This window comes from Daldinia decipiens (assembly GCF_022478715.1).
Source record: "Daldinia decipiens strain CBS 113046 unplaced genomic scaffold F4813scaffold_4, whole genome shotgun sequence".
NCBI lineage: Eukaryota > Fungi > Ascomycota > Sordariomycetes > Xylariales > Hypoxylaceae > Daldinia > Daldinia decipiens.
Genome location: NW_026054547.1, coordinates 157,774 through 175,484, shown reverse-complemented (window position 1 = coordinate 175,484; position 17,711 = coordinate 157,774). Strand labels below are relative to the sequence as shown.

The 17,711-nt window shown below is 48.2% G+C and overlaps 8 protein-coding genes across 8 annotated transcripts; 4 read left to right on the top strand and 4 right to left on the bottom strand.

Moving 5' to 3' along the window:
- The first annotated feature begins 389 nt into the window (after positions 1 to 389).
- Positions 390 to 2,324, top strand: F4813DRAFT_346627 (14-3-3 protein). Its single transcript, XM_049241866.1, has 2 exons — positions 390 to 411; positions 613 to 2,324. Exon 2 carries the CDS (start codon positions 681 to 683, stop codon positions 1,689 to 1,691), a length of 1,011 nt encoding a protein of 336 aa, XP_049103125.1. The 5' UTR covers positions 390 to 411; positions 613 to 680; the 3' UTR covers positions 1,692 to 2,324.
- Positions 2,325 to 2,486: 162 nt separating this feature from the next.
- F4813DRAFT_346625 (heme oxygenase-like protein) lies at positions 2,487 to 4,669 on the bottom strand. Its single transcript, XM_049241865.1, has one exon. The coding sequence runs from the start codon at positions 3,954 to 3,956 to the stop codon at positions 3,060 to 3,062; it is 897 nt and encodes a 298-aa protein (XP_049103124.1). The 5' UTR covers positions 3,957 to 4,669; the 3' UTR covers positions 2,487 to 3,059.
- Positions 4,670 to 5,403: 734 nt separating this feature from the next.
- F4813DRAFT_219498 (uncharacterized protein) lies at positions 5,404 to 7,138 on the bottom strand. Its single transcript, XM_049239776.1, has 3 exons — positions 6,670 to 7,138; positions 5,842 to 6,615; positions 5,404 to 5,784 (listed from the first exon to the last, which is right to left on the bottom strand). The coding sequence occupies exons 1-3, from the start codon at positions 6,910 to 6,912 to the stop codon at positions 5,470 to 5,472; spliced, it is 1,332 nt and encodes a 443-aa protein (XP_049103123.1). The 5' UTR covers positions 6,913 to 7,138; the 3' UTR covers positions 5,404 to 5,469.
- Positions 7,139 to 7,543: 405 nt separating this feature from the next.
- Positions 7,544 to 9,225, bottom strand: F4813DRAFT_346620 (uncharacterized protein). Its single transcript, XM_049241864.1, has 7 exons — positions 8,911 to 9,225; positions 8,783 to 8,836; positions 8,595 to 8,690; positions 8,366 to 8,545; positions 8,270 to 8,314; positions 8,115 to 8,217; positions 7,544 to 8,062 (listed from the first exon to the last, which is right to left on the bottom strand). The coding sequence occupies exons 1-7, from the start codon at positions 8,938 to 8,940 to the stop codon at positions 7,953 to 7,955; spliced, it is 618 nt and encodes a 205-aa protein (XP_049103122.1). The 5' UTR covers positions 8,941 to 9,225; the 3' UTR covers positions 7,544 to 7,952.
- A 103-nt stretch (positions 9,226 to 9,328) lies between these two features.
- F4813DRAFT_346618 (uncharacterized protein) lies at positions 9,329 to 11,047 on the top strand. The gene has a single exon (XM_049241863.1). The coding sequence runs from the start codon at positions 9,885 to 9,887 to the stop codon at positions 10,641 to 10,643; it is 759 nt and encodes a 252-aa protein (XP_049103121.1). The 5' UTR covers positions 9,329 to 9,884; the 3' UTR covers positions 10,644 to 11,047.
- A 56-nt stretch (positions 11,048 to 11,103) lies between these two features.
- F4813DRAFT_346617 (uncharacterized protein) lies at positions 11,104 to 12,626 on the top strand. Its single transcript, XM_049241862.1, has one exon. The coding sequence runs from the start codon at positions 11,299 to 11,301 to the stop codon at positions 12,550 to 12,552; it is 1,254 nt and encodes a 417-aa protein (XP_049103120.1). The 5' UTR covers positions 11,104 to 11,298; the 3' UTR covers positions 12,553 to 12,626.
- Positions 12,627 to 15,019, bottom strand: F4813DRAFT_346615 (guanosine-diphosphatase). The gene is made up of 3 exons (XM_049241861.1): positions 14,423 to 15,019; positions 13,007 to 14,357; positions 12,627 to 12,947 (listed from the first exon to the last, which is right to left on the bottom strand). Exons 1-3 carry the CDS (start codon positions 14,652 to 14,654, stop codon positions 12,890 to 12,892), a joined length of 1,641 nt encoding a protein of 546 aa, XP_049103119.1. The 5' UTR covers positions 14,655 to 15,019; the 3' UTR covers positions 12,627 to 12,889.
- A 332-nt stretch (positions 15,020 to 15,351) lies between these two features.
- On the top strand, positions 15,352 to 17,607 carry F4813DRAFT_346614 (DUF862-domain-containing protein). The gene is made up of 2 exons (XM_049241860.1): positions 15,352 to 15,879; positions 15,932 to 17,607. Exons 1-2 carry the CDS (start codon positions 15,607 to 15,609, stop codon positions 17,411 to 17,413), a joined length of 1,755 nt encoding a protein of 584 aa, XP_049103118.1. The 5' UTR covers positions 15,352 to 15,606; the 3' UTR covers positions 17,414 to 17,607.
- The last annotated feature ends 104 nt before the right edge of the window (positions 17,608 to 17,711 follow it).

Here is a 17,711-nt window from a genome sequence, read left to right as displayed (position 1 = left end):
CCCTTACCAGGGTAGCTGTGGCCGATGAGCTTGCGCCAGCTAATACATCGCAACGCTAGTCTACTGTAATATTTTCGAATGTTTAATTTTGGTTGCGTCGTACTTCTTGGACCAGGTTTTGTGTAGGAAAGTCGTCTCTATCAGACCTTGGAGTTTGTCTACTTTGAACAGAAGAAAAAGGGACCGACGCGGACTACGGAATTGGGACGACGCTTTAAGTCCACTCGCGTGTTTTCGACTCTTCCAGCAACCACTGCTTCTCATGCTTACATTGGGATTGAGTCGCGTTGCCAGTCATTCGTTATCGAAGTCGTTTGCAGCTAGTGGAAGCAGTTCAGTCTGGGCTTGTGTCGCGACCAGCACGCCTCTTAGGGAAGGAAGTCTTTCTTGAGAAGCAGCAGGTTTTGTGAGGTATGTTAATCCTACATCGAACCATTGCCCCTATACGTCCTCCTATCATACGTTTTCTAGTATCCATAGAGATATCCTCATCCACCTGTGTTACCTGTACAACGAAGAACCTTGCAAATACCGAGACCATATTTCCTTTCGGTCATCACTATACCCTCTATGCTCGCAATTACCATTCAACCCTCTTACGCAGTATAACAGGCTTAAGCACATTTCTCACATAATATTAGGGCCCCGGTATCCACCCCCCCTTTCCGGCGATCTTTTCGATGGCGTCCTCCGAGGTGGACCAGAAGTTCCTCGGACGCCTCGCAAAATCTGTCGAGCCCAACAATGCGCTGCTCGCGTCGATGCTGTTTAAGATATTGGGGCTTTCGATCAACGTAGCCGGGCAGTTAGTGAAAGCGCGCAAACAGCGCCGCCTCGATACCACGCGCGTGACTCAGTCACTCGAGCTCTACTTTCACATATTATGGCTCTCGCGTGAGGGCCTCGTCATGCTCGAGCAGTATGTTTTACCCATGGTTGGCGACTACGTCGAGCTCAAGGTCCTCGCGTACAAACTACGCGCGTCCTTCTACCACATATTCGTCCTATTTCATAACAACCCCCCGGTTTCGCCCGTGGGAATTGCGACGACACCCCAGGCTCTCGCCGCGGAGATGACGCCGGAGCCGTTACGGGTCGATAAGGGGAAGGGCGTGGATAGGAGCAACCCGGCAGCATTCATACCGCCCCAGTACTTGCGATCGTCGGTACAGCCAACTCACCCGTATGAGCAAGGCGCACCAGCACCGCCCCCCGGCTTCGAGGCGCAAGTGCAGATGCCGAACTTCACTCCAGAAGCGGCGGCCGCGTTTCTCCTACCGTCCGTAGACTACTTACCAACAGCACACCAGTACTTCCGGGAGGCTATTTCGTTAGCAGATAACTTGTTATGGGGATCGCACTCGCTGCGACTTTCCGTGAAAACGGAGTACGCGGCGTTCCTATACGATTGCGTCCACGACCGAGAGGGAAGCCGACGATTGGCGAAACAGACGATCGCGGAGGTGTACGAAGCGACGGAGGGCCTGGACGATGATATGTACGACGACGCGTGCGAGCTCGTGACTGTGCTCGGCAAGATGATGAAGCGCGGCCTGGGAGCGGGAAGTTCGCGAAGCGGCGGAAGACCCAGTCCTAGCGTGACGCAAGCTGCCGCTGTTTCCCAGAGCGGCGAGAGCAGTGCGACGGTTGTACCGCCTGTTCCGCCCGTCGGCATGGAGAATCCAATATAAGGCCAAAACACGATTATATCTCAACTAATAAGGATCCCAGAAACACTATTCCCACACATACCACGAACAACCTCTACGAATGATAATAATTCACAGCTATACACTCATAACGGTTCACGTCAATGCCGTATTCCTTGTAATTAACTCAACCATACCCTACCCAGAACGTACACGACCAGCACATCCCAAGTGTTCAGAATTATTAACTCAAAAAGGGGGAATTTGCCGTACCTACCTACATACCTACCTACATACCTCATACATACACGGACCCTACCACGTCTCATACCCACCAAGAGACAACTAATAACCACCCACCGGCATCCCATCCCATCCCATCCCATCCCATCCCCCTTCCCAGCACTTTATTTTTCTCGTTCATAAAAAGCGTTTGATGATACCCAGCTCCGTCCTGCGAGGCGGACAGACGGATAGAGAAAGAGGTGGGGACTACGCGCCCTGCCCACCATTGCATTACATACCATGTGTATTAGACAGCATAGCTAGTTAGTTGCAGATAGTTGCAGCGTATTTAGTAGTTCGAGGGCTTTATAGCTAGAGCTCTTGTTTTGAAACATTACAGAAAAAAGTTTTGCAAAATCTTAATAAGTAAAGACTTCGTAGTTGAGTCTTGTGTCTAGTTTGTAGGGGTTGTTGACTATGGTGTCTACTCCTATTCATCTTGGATGCTGTGAAACGATTCAAGTCTGAAATTGCCTATTACCAAGCTTATAATACTATCGACCAGTATGTTGGGAAAGTCAAGTATAATAGTAAGTTGCCAATATATCTTGGTTCAAGAGAGATTGGCTGATACGACTAATCTTGAATGGTTTTTATTTAGGTATATTTATATTAAATGCCCTTTTTCTCTATGCTTGTCTTATAATTCAATCCACTGGTGGAAAGATACAGCCCACCTAATAAATACAAATTTATCCGCGGCGCTGCGTAACTGTCTTGCACTTGTTACCAAATCATAGTTAAGCCCTGGGTTGACAAGTAATTCTTAGCATACAACCTGTAAACCGTATCTATGAAAGAAACCCCAAGTCTATTCCCTGAAAACGCAGTTTAGGATATCTCATATTCACACCAACCCAATGCCCGGACACCCCATTCCTACCCATGATTCAATCAGTCTTCCCATCCCTCCGTATCCTGGGTCTTCCATCCCGTCTCTCGAAATCTCACGGTCCCCTTTCCGCCCCTGCTACCCTCGCCCAAATCCGGAGGTGCGGTTTCTCCCCTCTTCACGCCGTTTCCAACTCTTCTCCCCTTCGCAGCCGCCTTCATCCTCTTCTCCCTCTCCATGACCACGCTATCGCGGCTTTTCAAGCTCACCGGCGGCGGCCTCCCTTTGGATCTCTACTTCGCTGCGGCGGCCGCGGCTTGCTCTTCGTACTCCGTGCCACAGATCTCGTCTAACTCGCCCACGATGCGGATCATGTAGTCGAAGATAGTCAGCCCCTCCTTTGTTACCTCGGCGCGCTCCTCTTCCGTCAACTTTGACTCCGGGGGCGAAGTGTCCGCTTCTAGCGCCTCCTTGAACAGCCTCTTTAAATCCTCGCCATTCTCCGGCGTGTCAAAGAGGAAGAAGTTCAGAGGCGGTGGTTGCATGTGTTGCTTTCGAAGAACATCCTTGACGCAAAAGGCGTCATAAGCACCGGGCATTCTAAACTCGGGCTCGGGTTTGTCGGAGGATTCTAGACTCGACCAGAACCCGGTGCTCTGGTCGACGCGCTCGAGCGACGCTCTGATAAATCGTCCCCCGGCGAAGAGCGCCATGTACATGATCCAAGCATAAGCGATTAGGACGTGGGGATGCGCCTGAATAGCCTCGCGGATATGCTTCTTAAACTCGACCAGCACAGGCGCATGGGACACCGATTCCATTCGTGTGCGTACGAAGCCATCGTTCCGCCCGAGTAGCGTAACGATATCCTCCTGTAGGGGTCCCGAACGCGCAAAGCCCTCTATGCGTATGTCTGCTAAGAGCGAACGTATCCGAGGCTCTATCTTTGCAGTAGCAGGGGAGTCCTCTAAAATGTGGTCCCATTCCCTCTCGAAGGCCTGGTAGATGGGCGCGATGTGCAGTAGCCCTGTGACATAGTTCTTCGCATCATCAGAATATGGAGGGAGAGCTAGACGTAAGCGACGGGTAACTAGCTTGTTGAGCTTTGTGTGTAAGGGGCGTATAGCAATATTGATCTCCTCGCCCAGAGTAGGAGTAGCGGTAGTAGTGTCTTCAGTCTTGGAAGGCATATTGATAAGCGATGAAAAGCTAGGATTAGAGAAAGTATAGTACTTTTAGGCTATGTATGTAGGTTGATAGTTGCAATATTAAAGATTAAATAGATATAGGTATGTCAGGGAAAGCCGAGTAGGACTAAGTGAAGCCTGACTTAAGGTGGTTGGTTCGGTGCCTGAGCAGGTGACTGTTGTTTGTAAGAGTCGAGTCACACTCCCAGTCACGACCAAGATTATTTCCCGAAGAAATAACTAACGACGTTTACATATGACCAAGGCAAGTGTCTGTGTGTACCTACTATACCGACCAGTGGATAGGGTAGGAGTGATGGTTGCTGGTCTGGTTAAACAAGGTGAGAACACTCGGATATATAAACGGCGAGACGGTCCAACGAGAGGCAACCACGCGCTTTTGTAACCTTGAGTGATAATAACTCGGGCAATCCGATGCAAGAAACAAACCAAAAATGAGACGTTGCGGCTCTGTCGTGCACACCTAAATTTCACAACCCCGAACCTGTCAAACAAATCATGGCTCAAAGCCAAGCCAAGTGAGTGGTGACAACGTCAATGGCAGCGAGCATGAAAAATCACCGAGTTGCCACGCAAGCAATCAACAAAACCCCAACTAGGATACTTGCATCAGACTTCTACGCCTACGGTTTGAACGAACTGGGCATCTTGTAGAGGCGAGCGGCTACCTACCTCATATAGGTACTCATATATGTACATCTCTAGGTTACCCAGCTATGGCGCATCCCTGACTTGGCATTACTAGAAGAGACAAACACTCGTGTTTTAAAACCAGAACGATCTAAAAACCCCGAACGAATGGTTCGGATCGGGAGCCTACTGATGTCATTCACCGCTTGGTTTGGAAAATATACATACTATCACCTCGGAGGCTAGTGCCGTTATGGTCTAGGTTGGGTTCTCCGGAGCTGAGTCGAATGCTAAATACCTTATGCTCGGGTGTTAGTCATAACTTGGATTATCGTGAGAGCTTCCATATATGTGGATGATAGCATCTCAACAGCATGCGTGACTGTTGCCTACTTCCATACTTCATTAAGTAATATGTCTTATGACCTGTATCTCACATCTCACATCTCACATCTCACATGGGCTAGCTTATGAATTTAATCTCACTTGGTTATAAGTAAAGCACTGTTATAAATAGGCTAGACAATGTTTGAGAAGTCACCTGCTTATATGGCCTTAGGGATAAATGATTCAGACTTTAGTTGACATGTTGAATTTGATGACATATTATGAACCCTCATACGCACTCGGAGATAACCTTCATATTAGGTGGGTTGGTTACGTGCAGTATCCGTCTCTTAGTCCCGTATATGATATGGCCCGAGAATACATAACCTATCTATTCTATCTATGATATGTTAGGTTATGCCTGATTTCCATGCACCAGTTGCCAAACCCAGTTCTTATAACCGTGACGCCGCGTCACTACTAATAATCCCACCCAATAACAAAAAAAGGCCAATAAGGCTACCTAATGGGTAGAAAGCTACGGCTCCGCCGTTCTATTTCCTCTTTCGGGACCAGCTTTCGCCCCGTCATCCTCGTCATGACTCTCGTTGTTGACGAAAATGAAAGAAACCAGTACAATTGCAGCGCCGATCCAATATATGAAGCTGGAGTATTGCGCATATTGGATCATCTCACCGATTAGAGACAGTGGTATAGTTAAGGATAGACCAACAGTGACAACCAACGGCGTTGTGAGTAACATCGCGTAGGCCCACGAGATGTCCGAAACGAAGGAAGATAGCGAATTGAGTATGATAATTGCCCAGATCTTACCGCTTGGAGGGAATTCGAACTGTTCTCTGTTAGTTACTCCCGAAAGCCCTATCGTGATTGTAGGTAAGATACGTACCGGCTCGATTCCTGTAAAATGCAGGATGAAAAACAGAGGCCACAGAAAAATAATATTAAAGACTCCCACAAGTCCGAAAAATAAGGGCATGTTCACGCGCTCCTCGTTTCCAATACGCACCTTCATCACCACAACGTACAGCCCATAAACGACCGCGCTGAAGAAGGCCATAGCGTCGCCGATGGCGATCTGCTGCTGGCTCTTATGCGGGAAGTTTCCCCGGCTGTCGTCATTATCGCCCGAGAGGTCGACGGTTGAGATGAGGATGATCCCCGTGAGTGAAGCCAGTACGCCGATTAGCTTACGCACCGAGAACGGCTCGATACGCATCACGGCACAGAATACCAGCGTCCATACGCTACTCGTAGATGTGAGGATCGTAACGCTCGCCACGCTCGTGTACTCCAGGCACGCCGATGCAAAGTAGTTACCCAGGAACCAGATCATGCAAAACTCGAGGCTGTACCGCGCCGTCTCCAGGAATGAGAGCTTGTCCGACGTACTCGGCGGATCAATTATTTCGAAACTTCCCTCGTCGTCGGATAGCAGCCTCTCGCCTACTGTAACCGCCTCTTCCTCTTCCTGTGTCTTTAGCCTCTCTACTCCTTGGTACCTCGTTCTCCACTCCTGCATCGCCTGGTTCTTGACGCGGGTAAAGCCGCCATTCTGCATTATATGCTTTATGGATATAGGAATCATCGACAGCGCAAATACGGACGTGTTAACATACACTAGGAAGAATGGCTTATCGTAGGTGTGATCGGAAAATATATACTTGCGACTATGTTAGCTAAAGACGCCCCCTAGTCCTACTCGTAGAATACTCACGCTGGCGAGGAAATTCGACGCCGTCCACAGGAATACGGTGACTAGTAATAGACTAATACCCAGAGTCCTCCTGGCCATATTCCTGATCCCTCCTTTTCGTCCTAAGCTTGGGATACTTCCCCAGGACGCGGATGACCCGGACATGTTCTCGGATGGTACCGGTGGCTCGGAAAGTCTCCTTCTAGGAACATCAAATCCGAGCTGCCTCTCATCCACAGTAATTATCGATTCCGGCGCCGCCATATCGTCGTCTGATAAGCGCAGTGTAGCGCAGAAACCCTTTGTAATCTATGAATCCGGCCGGGGTGTAACAACGGTCGCGTGAGACGGAAGCATTTATTATCCGAACAAAAAAAAAAGAGGGGATCGACGTTGATAGTCGCAAGGATCGAGTCTACATAGGGGCCGACAAGGACATAAAGACAGAGTAGAAAAGAACGAAAATTGTCCAAAAGAGGGTGAATTTCGAGGGTTTGAAACATGCACATTGAAGGGTTCGATCCTATTGATGCGGCGCTGTCGGCCATTCAAGACGCCGGGATATTTAAAACAGGTACCTAAGACCTAAGACCCAAGACCCCTGAGCTTCTGCGTATCATATCTAGCGTGTTATTTTAGGTCTTGCGGGACACTGACAAGACTACCTAGGTGGCTAACCTAGGATGTACGTACTCAGTTTAGGATGTACCTATCAGATCATCCCACCACATAATTGCATGTGCTATGCATTCTGGAGCACATGCATTTGGTTTGATTAATGATATGCCTATGATGAGTTGGCTGGTGACTGGCAGGCCTACGAATCATCACCATACTCTCGGTTAGGCAGCAAGAAACGTCACAAAATTGAAGGCGATATCGAAAAAAACACATTGTAGGATATGAATAAAAATAAACACTTCTGATTGCTACCTGAGAAATATCGAGATGTCTCAATCGGGACCTTGATACGTAAACCTGGATGATGAAAAGACGCCTAAACCTCCATTTTGCAGTGTCGTACTGCACTGTTGAGACTAAAAACCAAAGATGCAATGTATCAACTGTCTCTATACACTCATTATGGACGCGGTTCTGAGAATCCACTGCTCCGCATCTGTAACATGTCCCTGAAAGCCCCTAAAATCCGAAGTCTTTCATACAAAGAGCTGAACGATGGTTAAGAAAGCGCATTAGGCTGACCAAGGTTCAGCCGAGCTGGGTAACCTCTAAGATTCATAGGATGTCGCATATAATGTCGCATAAAATGGACGAAATGCCCCTAATATTCTAGTTGATGGTCCTTAACATGCGCATCCATCGCGGTCGTTCTCAATGTGGATGTTGATAGGGTCTTGGAAGTCACCACTGAACTCTTCGGACTCCTCTTGTGCCAGGGCATGTCGTGCAATGACTACGATATAGATTAGAATAGGAGCATATATGAAAATAGGATTAAGATATACCATCAAATGCTTGCTCAACATTGACCGCCTCCTTCGCACTAGTCTCAAAATAGGGGATATCGCCCTTAGACTGGCAGAAAGTAGCTGCCCTCTTACTTGAGACCTATATATAATGAGTGAGTGAGCCGGTTGATGGCGGGTCCATCTTAACTTACTACTCGCTTGCTCTCGTCAACATCGATCTTGTTTCCAAGGACGACCTTTAGTCCGATTAGCCTGGTTCTGGATCATGGCAGAACGATTGTTCTTACGAAAGGGAAGTTTTCGGGATCCCTCGGAGAAGCTTGGATTAAGAACTCATCTCTCCAAGAATCTAGCGAATCGAAACTCTTGGAGTTGTTGACATCAAAAACCAGTACGCAGCAGTCGGCACCTCGGTAAAACGCAACACCTAAAGATTGAAAGCGCTCCTGACCAGCTGTATCCCAGAGCTGCTTCTCGTCAGCAATCGCCTTTGACGAGCTTGTCACCATATCATACCTGCACTGTGACTTGTTGGTCGTCGATGAGGACCTTCTGAATTAAGAAGTCGGCACCGATGGTGGCCTTGTAACTGGCGCTGAATTTCTTGTTGACCTGTCCAGAGTGGGATATTAATTTCGGGCTATTTGGGCATCGTAACCGGGGTGCTGTGGCGGGAACTGGTCGGGTTGGGAATCATAACATACATATTGATTCAGCAGACTTGTCTTTCCAACACCGCTGTCGCCAAGGACAATAACCTAAGTATATTGCATGTCAGTTTATGAAGTCACACTGAAAATGCGTATGCAATCGGAATAGTATTTATTGTTACCTTCAAGATAGCCCCCTTCCTAGAAGCCATGGCGAAGATCAGAGGTGAAGCTGGAGACTGGGTAGGTTGCTTTAAGGTCGAAGAAGTTCACGGGTTTAATTTGGGTTTATTAGGGACCTCGGATTTATAGGCTGGGTTAAGTAGCGGGTTTCCGATTGAGGTACGGAACTTGTGCGACAGTTAATGGTAGGTCGTGATAGGACCGTGTTGTATTGTTTGAAGTTGAGACGGGAGTTGTAGTTGCAGATGTTATTGTACCTGTTTGAATGCCTGGGGTTGCTTAGATGGATTAGCGCTGCCTGGCCGACTGGCCGGTCGGACCTGCGCTGATATATACCTGATTCAGATCCTAGCTGATAAGGCGCTGTAGCTTGTTGCTCTAGTGAGCACGAGATCAAGCGCTAATAGGTTAGGTACACTACCTAGGTAGGTACCTACATATGTACCTAGCTGGTCGCAGCCACATTCCCCAACCTAGCACAATGATTTGAAGCCACATGCAGATGCAGGCACATAGGTACATGAATTTAAGTTCAATGATGTCTTCTAAATTAATGGGCAGCATCTAAGGTTTGTTTCAATCGTACATGACTATTGTGCTTTTACTTAATGGAGTTAGACTTTCTTACCAGGTACAACATATGACGAGAGCTGATAGAAGCCAAATAATTTCGAATGACCACCGGTGTTTCCTAGGTGGTATTTATACCTTGGGCTGACATCTCAGTTGAGAAGCTATCGTAGGAAACAATACGGAACATCACCGGGACTTTCGTATCTGGTCTTAATAGATCGATATGTACATTAATCTAGGTTACTCGGTTTCTAGAACCGAAGAGCCTCCATTTTGTACCACTACTACCTAACATTATAGAAGGCAAATTCTAAGAATCCCTACCAAGGGTTAAGTAGATCTTCACACTGAGTCTTGTCATGATGTCATTCTTCATCATCCCCCTTATGGCATCACAGTTATGACTGTTTTAATCGGCTGCTATTGTCTTAAGTCATTGAATGTTTTTATACAAAAGCTTACTTCTCTCTATTTTATCCTAAGTTGTATCAATATTCAAGAAAGTACCTATTCATTATTATTAAGATTACAGTTATTCACAATGGTAGCTATTCGTATTAGCAGCTCTTTAAATGCCTTAAGGGCTACCCGGACACGCGCTCCTCGAGCTTGCCGTACCTTTTCAGCAAGTTCCCGTTACTTTTCACCAGGTTATGGCGATGGAGAAGGAGACCCGGTTGGACAGGACCCTCAGAACCAGCCAGCGTCAAGTGATGCGCAGCAATTATCAGAACACCCTGGCCCAAGCCCACCGGACGTGGGTAAGGGAACAGGAGGTGGTCCTACGAAGGCCGCCTTGTCAGATAGTATGAAAAATGCTGCTGCTCGCGAGTCCGGACAGAAGTCCCCCGAGGACGCCAGCGCGCAGTCTGGGGGTTCTAGGTCCAAAGAGGCTACCGAAACGGGAGGAAGTCCCACTGGCGGGAGTATTGCCAACGCGGCGAGCCAGAATGGAGGTGAGGCATTGAAGGGTCCTCAGGGCAAGGGCACACCCAGTCCCAAGATCTATAACCAGGCGGTGCCCGGCGTCAAGGAAGGCCTGAGTGACGAGCAAAAACAGGAAGTCGAAAGACATAACCAGGACTTCGAAAAGCGTCACGACCGGGCGGCACCCGCCTCAGATGACAAGGTCGACCCTAAGTTTTGGAAAGGGACGTGAGTAATGCGTGCGGCTGTTCTGCATTATTGTCGTTGATGTTGTTTGCTGCTGCGTCTCGATATATTATGGTATACTGATTTGTAATGGGCATAGCGGCGGTCGTGAACGGGGAGAGGGGAAAGGAGGAAATGGATTGGATTGGAATGCTTAGGTGAATGAATTGTGTTGTATCTGCTTAGGAGGGAGGCATTCTGATGTGATGTTTGAGGTGTACGAAACGTGCCTTTTATATTCCGTACAGATTAAATTATTGTTGAAGTTTATTGCCATAAATATCATATCTAGATACTGAAGTTGTACCATCGAACTCATCCAACGTAAATAAGCGAAGTAGTAACTAGGTAGTTTGCAGTTCACGATAATAGAAATATAGGTATATGCTGATTTGGAAGAATAGAAATTACATCATGTAATTAGAGCTTTGAAGGTGAGTTGAGGCTCGGATTCTCGGATCTAAATCCATCAATGGCCGCGCTTGCCCCGCTAGCTTATCCCCAGCAATTAAAAACCCCTGTACTTCTTTAGGTACTTTAGGTCCTCGTTAAACATTTTCAACTCCTTATCCAGCAAAGCAAAGCAAAGCGTTCCGATCAACTCACCATATGATTTCGATGTGATCCCATGGATAGCGAGGCATATACTAGACAGAGATTCGATGGCGGATGAGGATCTCCTGCATAGGATTCACGGATTGGAGGACTTGGACCTAGCCGCGCTTCTATGTCTTGTTAGTCGCGAACACTGCATCGTCAGCACCGAACCAGAAGAGCTCGACGCTTTAGTTGAAGAACTGCGACTTGTTGCATCGCAGACTTTCAATCTGTCGTCCGCTCTCGTAGATTGCACACCACATACCACTCTCGACGACCTCGCCGCCTCTATCCAGCTTCGCCCAGCTACACCACCGCAACTCTATCCCCCGACTCCGCGCACTCCATCAGCCTCCCCCCTCCGACGTCGAGGAACCGATGCGTCCTATTTCCACGGCAGAACTGCGACTCCCACCACGCCGAGAACCCAAAATCCGTTTACGGGATCGCCGCCGCAGATTGCCAACGTAATCCTAGCGAAGAATCTCGACCGAGCTCCTAAGGATGTACAGATCCAATGTCTGGAACTTCTACGGACTAGGCGGATCCTGACGCGCACCAGCGTGCAGGCGGCACCTAAGCAGTTCTTGTTTGTGGCCGTGCTCGAGTCCGCGGGCGCGGGACGGCTCGTGTCTCACCTGAACGACCTCTTCTATGTTTCGCACTGGCACGATCCCGAGGATGGCTTTGCGCATTTGGAAGAGGAGGATGATAGAAAAGGAGGAGAGACGGCTAGTCTATATAGCGCCTCGAGTGTAGTTCGGCGGAGCACCGCGGACTCGATGTCTGTTCCCGTACTTACATCTACGCCTCGCGCGGGTCCAAGTCGTAGCAGCGCGACCTACGTACACCGGGAAGATCAACTCGCCGCGGACCAAATATCCCTCTCTAGCTCACGCGCACCTTCATTCGCGTTCCCGTCTATCAGCGAGTCTGATATTGCAACACTAGCGCTGCAGGCGCGGCAGGTCAATCAGGAAATTGAAGTGCTGCGATATCAGATGAACATCGTGTCCTTTATACGCATGCATCGAGCCGTTGCGCCAGGCGGAGGCGGCGCGACACCTTTAGCTACCAAACACCTCGACCAGCTGGCCAAGTGTCTTGCTGCACTGCACGGCCTCGACTACGTTACCCCGTCTCTAGTTGGGCTTGCAGTTAAGAAGATATACCCACATCGCATCCGGATCGCGGCTCCGGGGCAGGAACGCAGCATGCAATGGGGCAGTGATCTTGGGGCTATCGAGACACTGCTGGAGGGTATGGACGCGGAGTATGTGATAGAGGATGTATTGAGTATGGTTGAGGCACCATTATAGATAGATAGGTTATGATACCCAGGGTTAAGTCATAGTTCGATAGCACATAAGAATAGAAGTAATAAGGTCTAAACATCGATTGCGTCCTAATGTTTTCATTCGTGATCTTCCTATAGTACAGTTCGCCCATTCCCTATTATACTTATCTTCGTCGAAGACGGAAATGCCGGCGCCGTATTTCGTACTACACTTTTACAACCAGATCCGAAAAACGCCGGCCTCGCAGGGCAACTACCTAAGTTATCCGCCTCCGCCGTGTCCGTGCCTCCTCGTCATTAATTATCTAAACTTTCCAATAGTCACGTCCCTAATCTCGTTAGGGTAGCGTGTAGTACGATTAAAAGGTCTGAGTGACCTTGCAGGACCAGCCGGAGTTCTTTGCTAATAAGGGCAGACTGAAATCTCTTAGTATTTGTATCGGGTTAAAAGGGAAAAGGGGGCGTGATAAGCTTACCTGGCTCCTAGACACCAGCCCAATTCGTTACCCTTGATCTTCTTAGCGATCTTGACCTCCCGGTCAATAGGCATTTCGTAACCGCTGTGCAGCAATCCTATCATGAAGTTGAGGTCCAAGCAGTACTCGCCACGATCACGTAGCTCCTCTAGGGCCTCTGGAATATTAGTGAATGTGCCCCACGAGTCCTCGCCGCCGCACACAGCGTTAGCGAGGTCGTGCAGTTCCCGGAGGGTGAACGAATCGGGCATTCCAAGAGGCTTAGTGCGGTCGTAGAAGAAAGAGAAGATGTAGACATCCTCCTTAGCGAAGGTCTTGGCTAGTGGGGGTTGGTGGACGCCGTTGAAAGAGCAGGGTGCAAGCTTACACTCGGCGTCCTTGTATAGAATCCTCTCAGCCAGAGCGCGGCACTGTGCCGGAGCAGGGTTCATGGGGCCGGTCACGTTAAGCCGCAACTCGCCGGTGCCTAGGGGGCTGTCGTCACCAAGTTTAACCGTAATCTTATCGGTCCGGCCCGCATTGATACAAGGGTGGTTGAGAATGGGCTTTTCTAGGAAGGCCTTGCTCTTCTCCTTCTTGTAGATATCATGTAGCAAGTTCAAGTGTATAGAATTGCGAGCCGCCATCAATCCGTATCCAAGGTGAGAGTGCTGGTAGAGCTCAAAGTTTCGTCCGCCGAAGGAGAGCTCGTACTTGTGGTCGCCTTCAGCCAGCTTCTCGGGCATGCCGCCAGAAGCAAGTCCCTTAAACGTAGGCTCAAAGACAATTTGCGTGGAACCACCACCAAGATCAAAGATGGCAGCGGTTGGGCTCTGGTCAGGTCCTCCAATCTTTCCTAGAAGGTAGTTGGTAGTAATCCAGGCGTATACACCCTCGTCAGAACCGTCCATGATCGCAACGCCATTCTCTTCTCGGGAGACAACGGGGAAGGGGTAGTCCTTCTCAAGGTGCTCCCGAACGGTCTCAAGGATTTTCCCACTGGCCTCCTGGCCGATCATTCGCAGACCAGCGGTCGCCTTTACGGCAACCGGGCTGCAACCCTTCAACTTGTCGGGAACGGTCGCCATCGCCACTTCCATGAGACTATCCAAGGTCTTCGCGGCGGCGACTGGGTCGTCCTTATACTTGCTCAAGCCGCCTACGCTCTTCTCGGTCATTTTGAACTCTTCCTTCTCTAACTCTGGGGTCGGGCCACAGTTGTTGAACTTGTAAACATGGATACGAGATCCAGTGCTGCCAGCGTCGATCATGAGGACATATTGTACGATTGGCTTGTCCTTAGAAAACGATTTCGTACATTTCGAGGTTCCGTATGATGAATCGGACGGCACCTGGCCGCCAGAATGCGACACTACAAAAATCAATTAGATTGCTATTTCGAATGGAACTATAAGACTCAGTTACGAGGCAACATACCACCCTTATATACTTCTACACCCCTTGGCGAGATGTAGTAGAACAGGAACACCAAGAAGACAACGATGGCCGTGGTCTTTAGCCATCGCGTCCTTTGGGCCTGGTTCATGGTCGCAGCCTGTAGTTTCTCCACGATGCCGGGTTCTCGGTGGCCCGAGTCGTAACGTGCAGGTTTTTCGTGAGGGTCGTGTCTAACTTGCTTCGTAGGCAGTGAAACTGATGTTCTCCTCATAACCTTTTACATGCGATGCATCCCCAAGAAGACCGGGGAATTTAATTGGTAACTAGTGAAGGAGTGAAAGAAAAGGCAAAAAAAAAAAAATTTAAAAAAGAAAACCTAGAAAAAAGCCAAAGAGGGATCAGCTTGACACACGAAAGTCTAAACCGGACAGGAGCGAGGATCAATGCCGGATATGAGAATCTTTAAATAGGATAATGTGGAAAAGGGGGGCGGCGAACACGAGGCAACACAACTTGTCCAAATGGCAAATGGCAAATGGCAAATGGCAAATGGCAATCTAGAAGATTTTCCAATTTCAACGGTTTTTTTTAATGTTCCCTTATCGATGACCCCTGAAGATGACTTGGCTGCTTGAATTTAGTTGGCACTCCAAGGCACTTCGCTACTATTTCCAGTGACTTAGCTGGATTAATTACTGCATACCCCTGTCATCTTTGTACGTAACCCCGTACCCTATGTAGCAGCCCTGGCCGACCTTGCAGCCTTGGCATCTAGAATCTACCTAGCATCTGGCAGGTTCAAGCCTCGACTTCCCACCGCCACACTGAGGTACAATACGGATTACATATGTACCTATTGACCGAATGGGAGAGTCAGCCGCAATTTAACTCCGGTGGGAAGGTACATAGCCCTATGTACCTTTGTTACTAGAAGGTACTGTGACGCTGTTTGTTTAACATCGAGTTGACGTACATATCGTTGCCTCCTGTCATAACTACTACCTATTATTCGGCGGATTCAAATCTCACTTCCATTAGCTAGACTTAATTATTTCTCATATAACTTCCCATCGCGAGGTCCCTTTCTCCTCAATTCTGAGCCTAGAGTTTAAATATTCTATTCAATTACAATTACATAGACGCTGAGAAGACAAGGCGGACTTATAAGAATTTAGACGGCGATAATAATTACAACGCAAACCATTACTAAAAGAACTTTCGCGATGGACGTCCATCTTCTTGTTTACGACCTATCAAATGGTCTAGCTAAGCAGCTGTCCCTTGGACTACTAGGCTTTCAGCTTGATGCTATTTATCATACTTCAATCGAATTAGACAACAAGGAATATGTCTATGATAGTGGCATAAATGTAATCCGGCCCGGAACCTCTCATCTGGGTCAACCGTTAGAACGAATTCATCTCGGGAAGACCGAGCTACCTATAGAGGTGATCCTTGAATATCTCGACTCGCTCAAGCACATATACACCCCCGAGGTAAGTTAAAGAGACAGTCTCGACGGGTGCTATATGCTGACTAGGTAAATAGGCCTATGATCTGTTTCGACATAACTGCAACAATTTCAGCAATGATTTCGCCATGTTTCTATTAGGAAAGGGGATACCAAGCCACATAGCGAATATGCCGCAAGCTGTTCTTGATTCACCATTCGGAAGAATGCTACAACCTCAACTCGTGCGAATGGTTGAGCAGAGAAAAGCTCAACGAGGTGGACTCCTCGGCATCCAGGATAATGTTCAACCACATACAAACGGTACCGCAAACGGCGCCGGTTCATCTGCTCACTTTCAACGTCCAAGCGTAATAAATGTTACTAATATCCGGGAGTTTGATGCCGTGCTAGAAAAAGCCAAGAAATCATGTGCCATCGTCTTCTTTACTTCGGCAACCTGCGGTCCCTGTAAAGCACTTTATCCTCTATACGACGGTCTGGCAGCGGAGCATGGGAGTAAGGTTGCGGTGGTAAAGGTTGATATATCTCGAGCCTTTGATGTTGCGCAGAAATACTCCATTAGAGCAACACCTACGTTTATTACATTCGTTCATGGTAAAGAAGGAGAACGATGGATGGGCGCAGATGCTACTCGGCTTAAAAGTACCGTCGAACTACTGGTTCAGATGGCAGTCCCGAGCCATCCGCATCGAATGCTTAGACTGCCTCGCTTTGCGAATGCTGAGTTGAAACCAGTATTATACGAAAAAGTCCCACCACTTTCGAAGCTATTGTCTAAGCTAGGGTCAAAAGCAGACGACCCTTCGGTTCAGAGTGTGAAGAACTTCATTGAAACTCGGTCATCTGAAGGCCCTGCAGAAGCTCCACTACCTGACTTGCCCGCCTTCTCTAGGTTTATATGCTCTGCAGTTGAATCTCTGCCCAAGGAAGTCGTGTTCACAGTCGTTGATCTCTTCCGCTGTGCCCTTGTGGATGAACGGTTTAGCGGGTACTTCGCAGAAGAGCATGATCAGAAAACAGTGGTCACCCTCCTTGACGTTGTGAATAAAGAGAGCGAATGTCCTTACGCTCTAAGGCTTGTTACTTTACAGATGGCCTGCAATCTATTCTCAAGCCACCTATACGCCGAACAGATCCTCAGACAAGAGACGCTACGAGGCCATATCACGCGGCTCATTTCATCAAGCTTCCTGGACGACAGTCGCGACAATATTCGAGTAGTTGCAGCATCGCTACTATTCAATGTGGCTATCGCGAATTATCAGACGAGACAGGAGTCAGGAGATGTCCTTCCCGAGGATGACCAAGTAGAGCTCGCCGCGTCGGTAGTAGAAGCCATATCTCAAGAAGAATCCTCTAACGAGGCATTGCACGGCATGTTGTTAGCGCTTGGGTTCCTAGTTTATTGTGCGCCTATAGAAGGTGACCTTGTAAACTGTCTGAAAACTATGGATGCAGAAGGAACTATTCTTGGAAAGAAGAAGGTTTTCTCAAAAGAACCCCTGATCACCGAAGTAGGGAGTGAGTTATTGGGGAAGGGTCTTGCGAGAAGATAAGGTCGTTGCCATAGCATCTGATGCTCATTTTTGTTCAGTTGTACCCTGGATACAGTTGTCTAAGATATTTTGTAGCATGCGTTGGTTTCCTGGTCAGAATTCATAGAATGTAGACTACTTTCTCTTTCGTGCACATGAGAGGACATCTTACGAGAATAGAATATACATTCCCAATATATGCAACTTTTAATCCATATCACTTCTCGTGCCTATCAATTTCAATTTCACAACGTCGTATTTTCTAATTTACCAAGAAAGCACTAGGTTACATACCTCCTAACGTAACATCACAAAAACT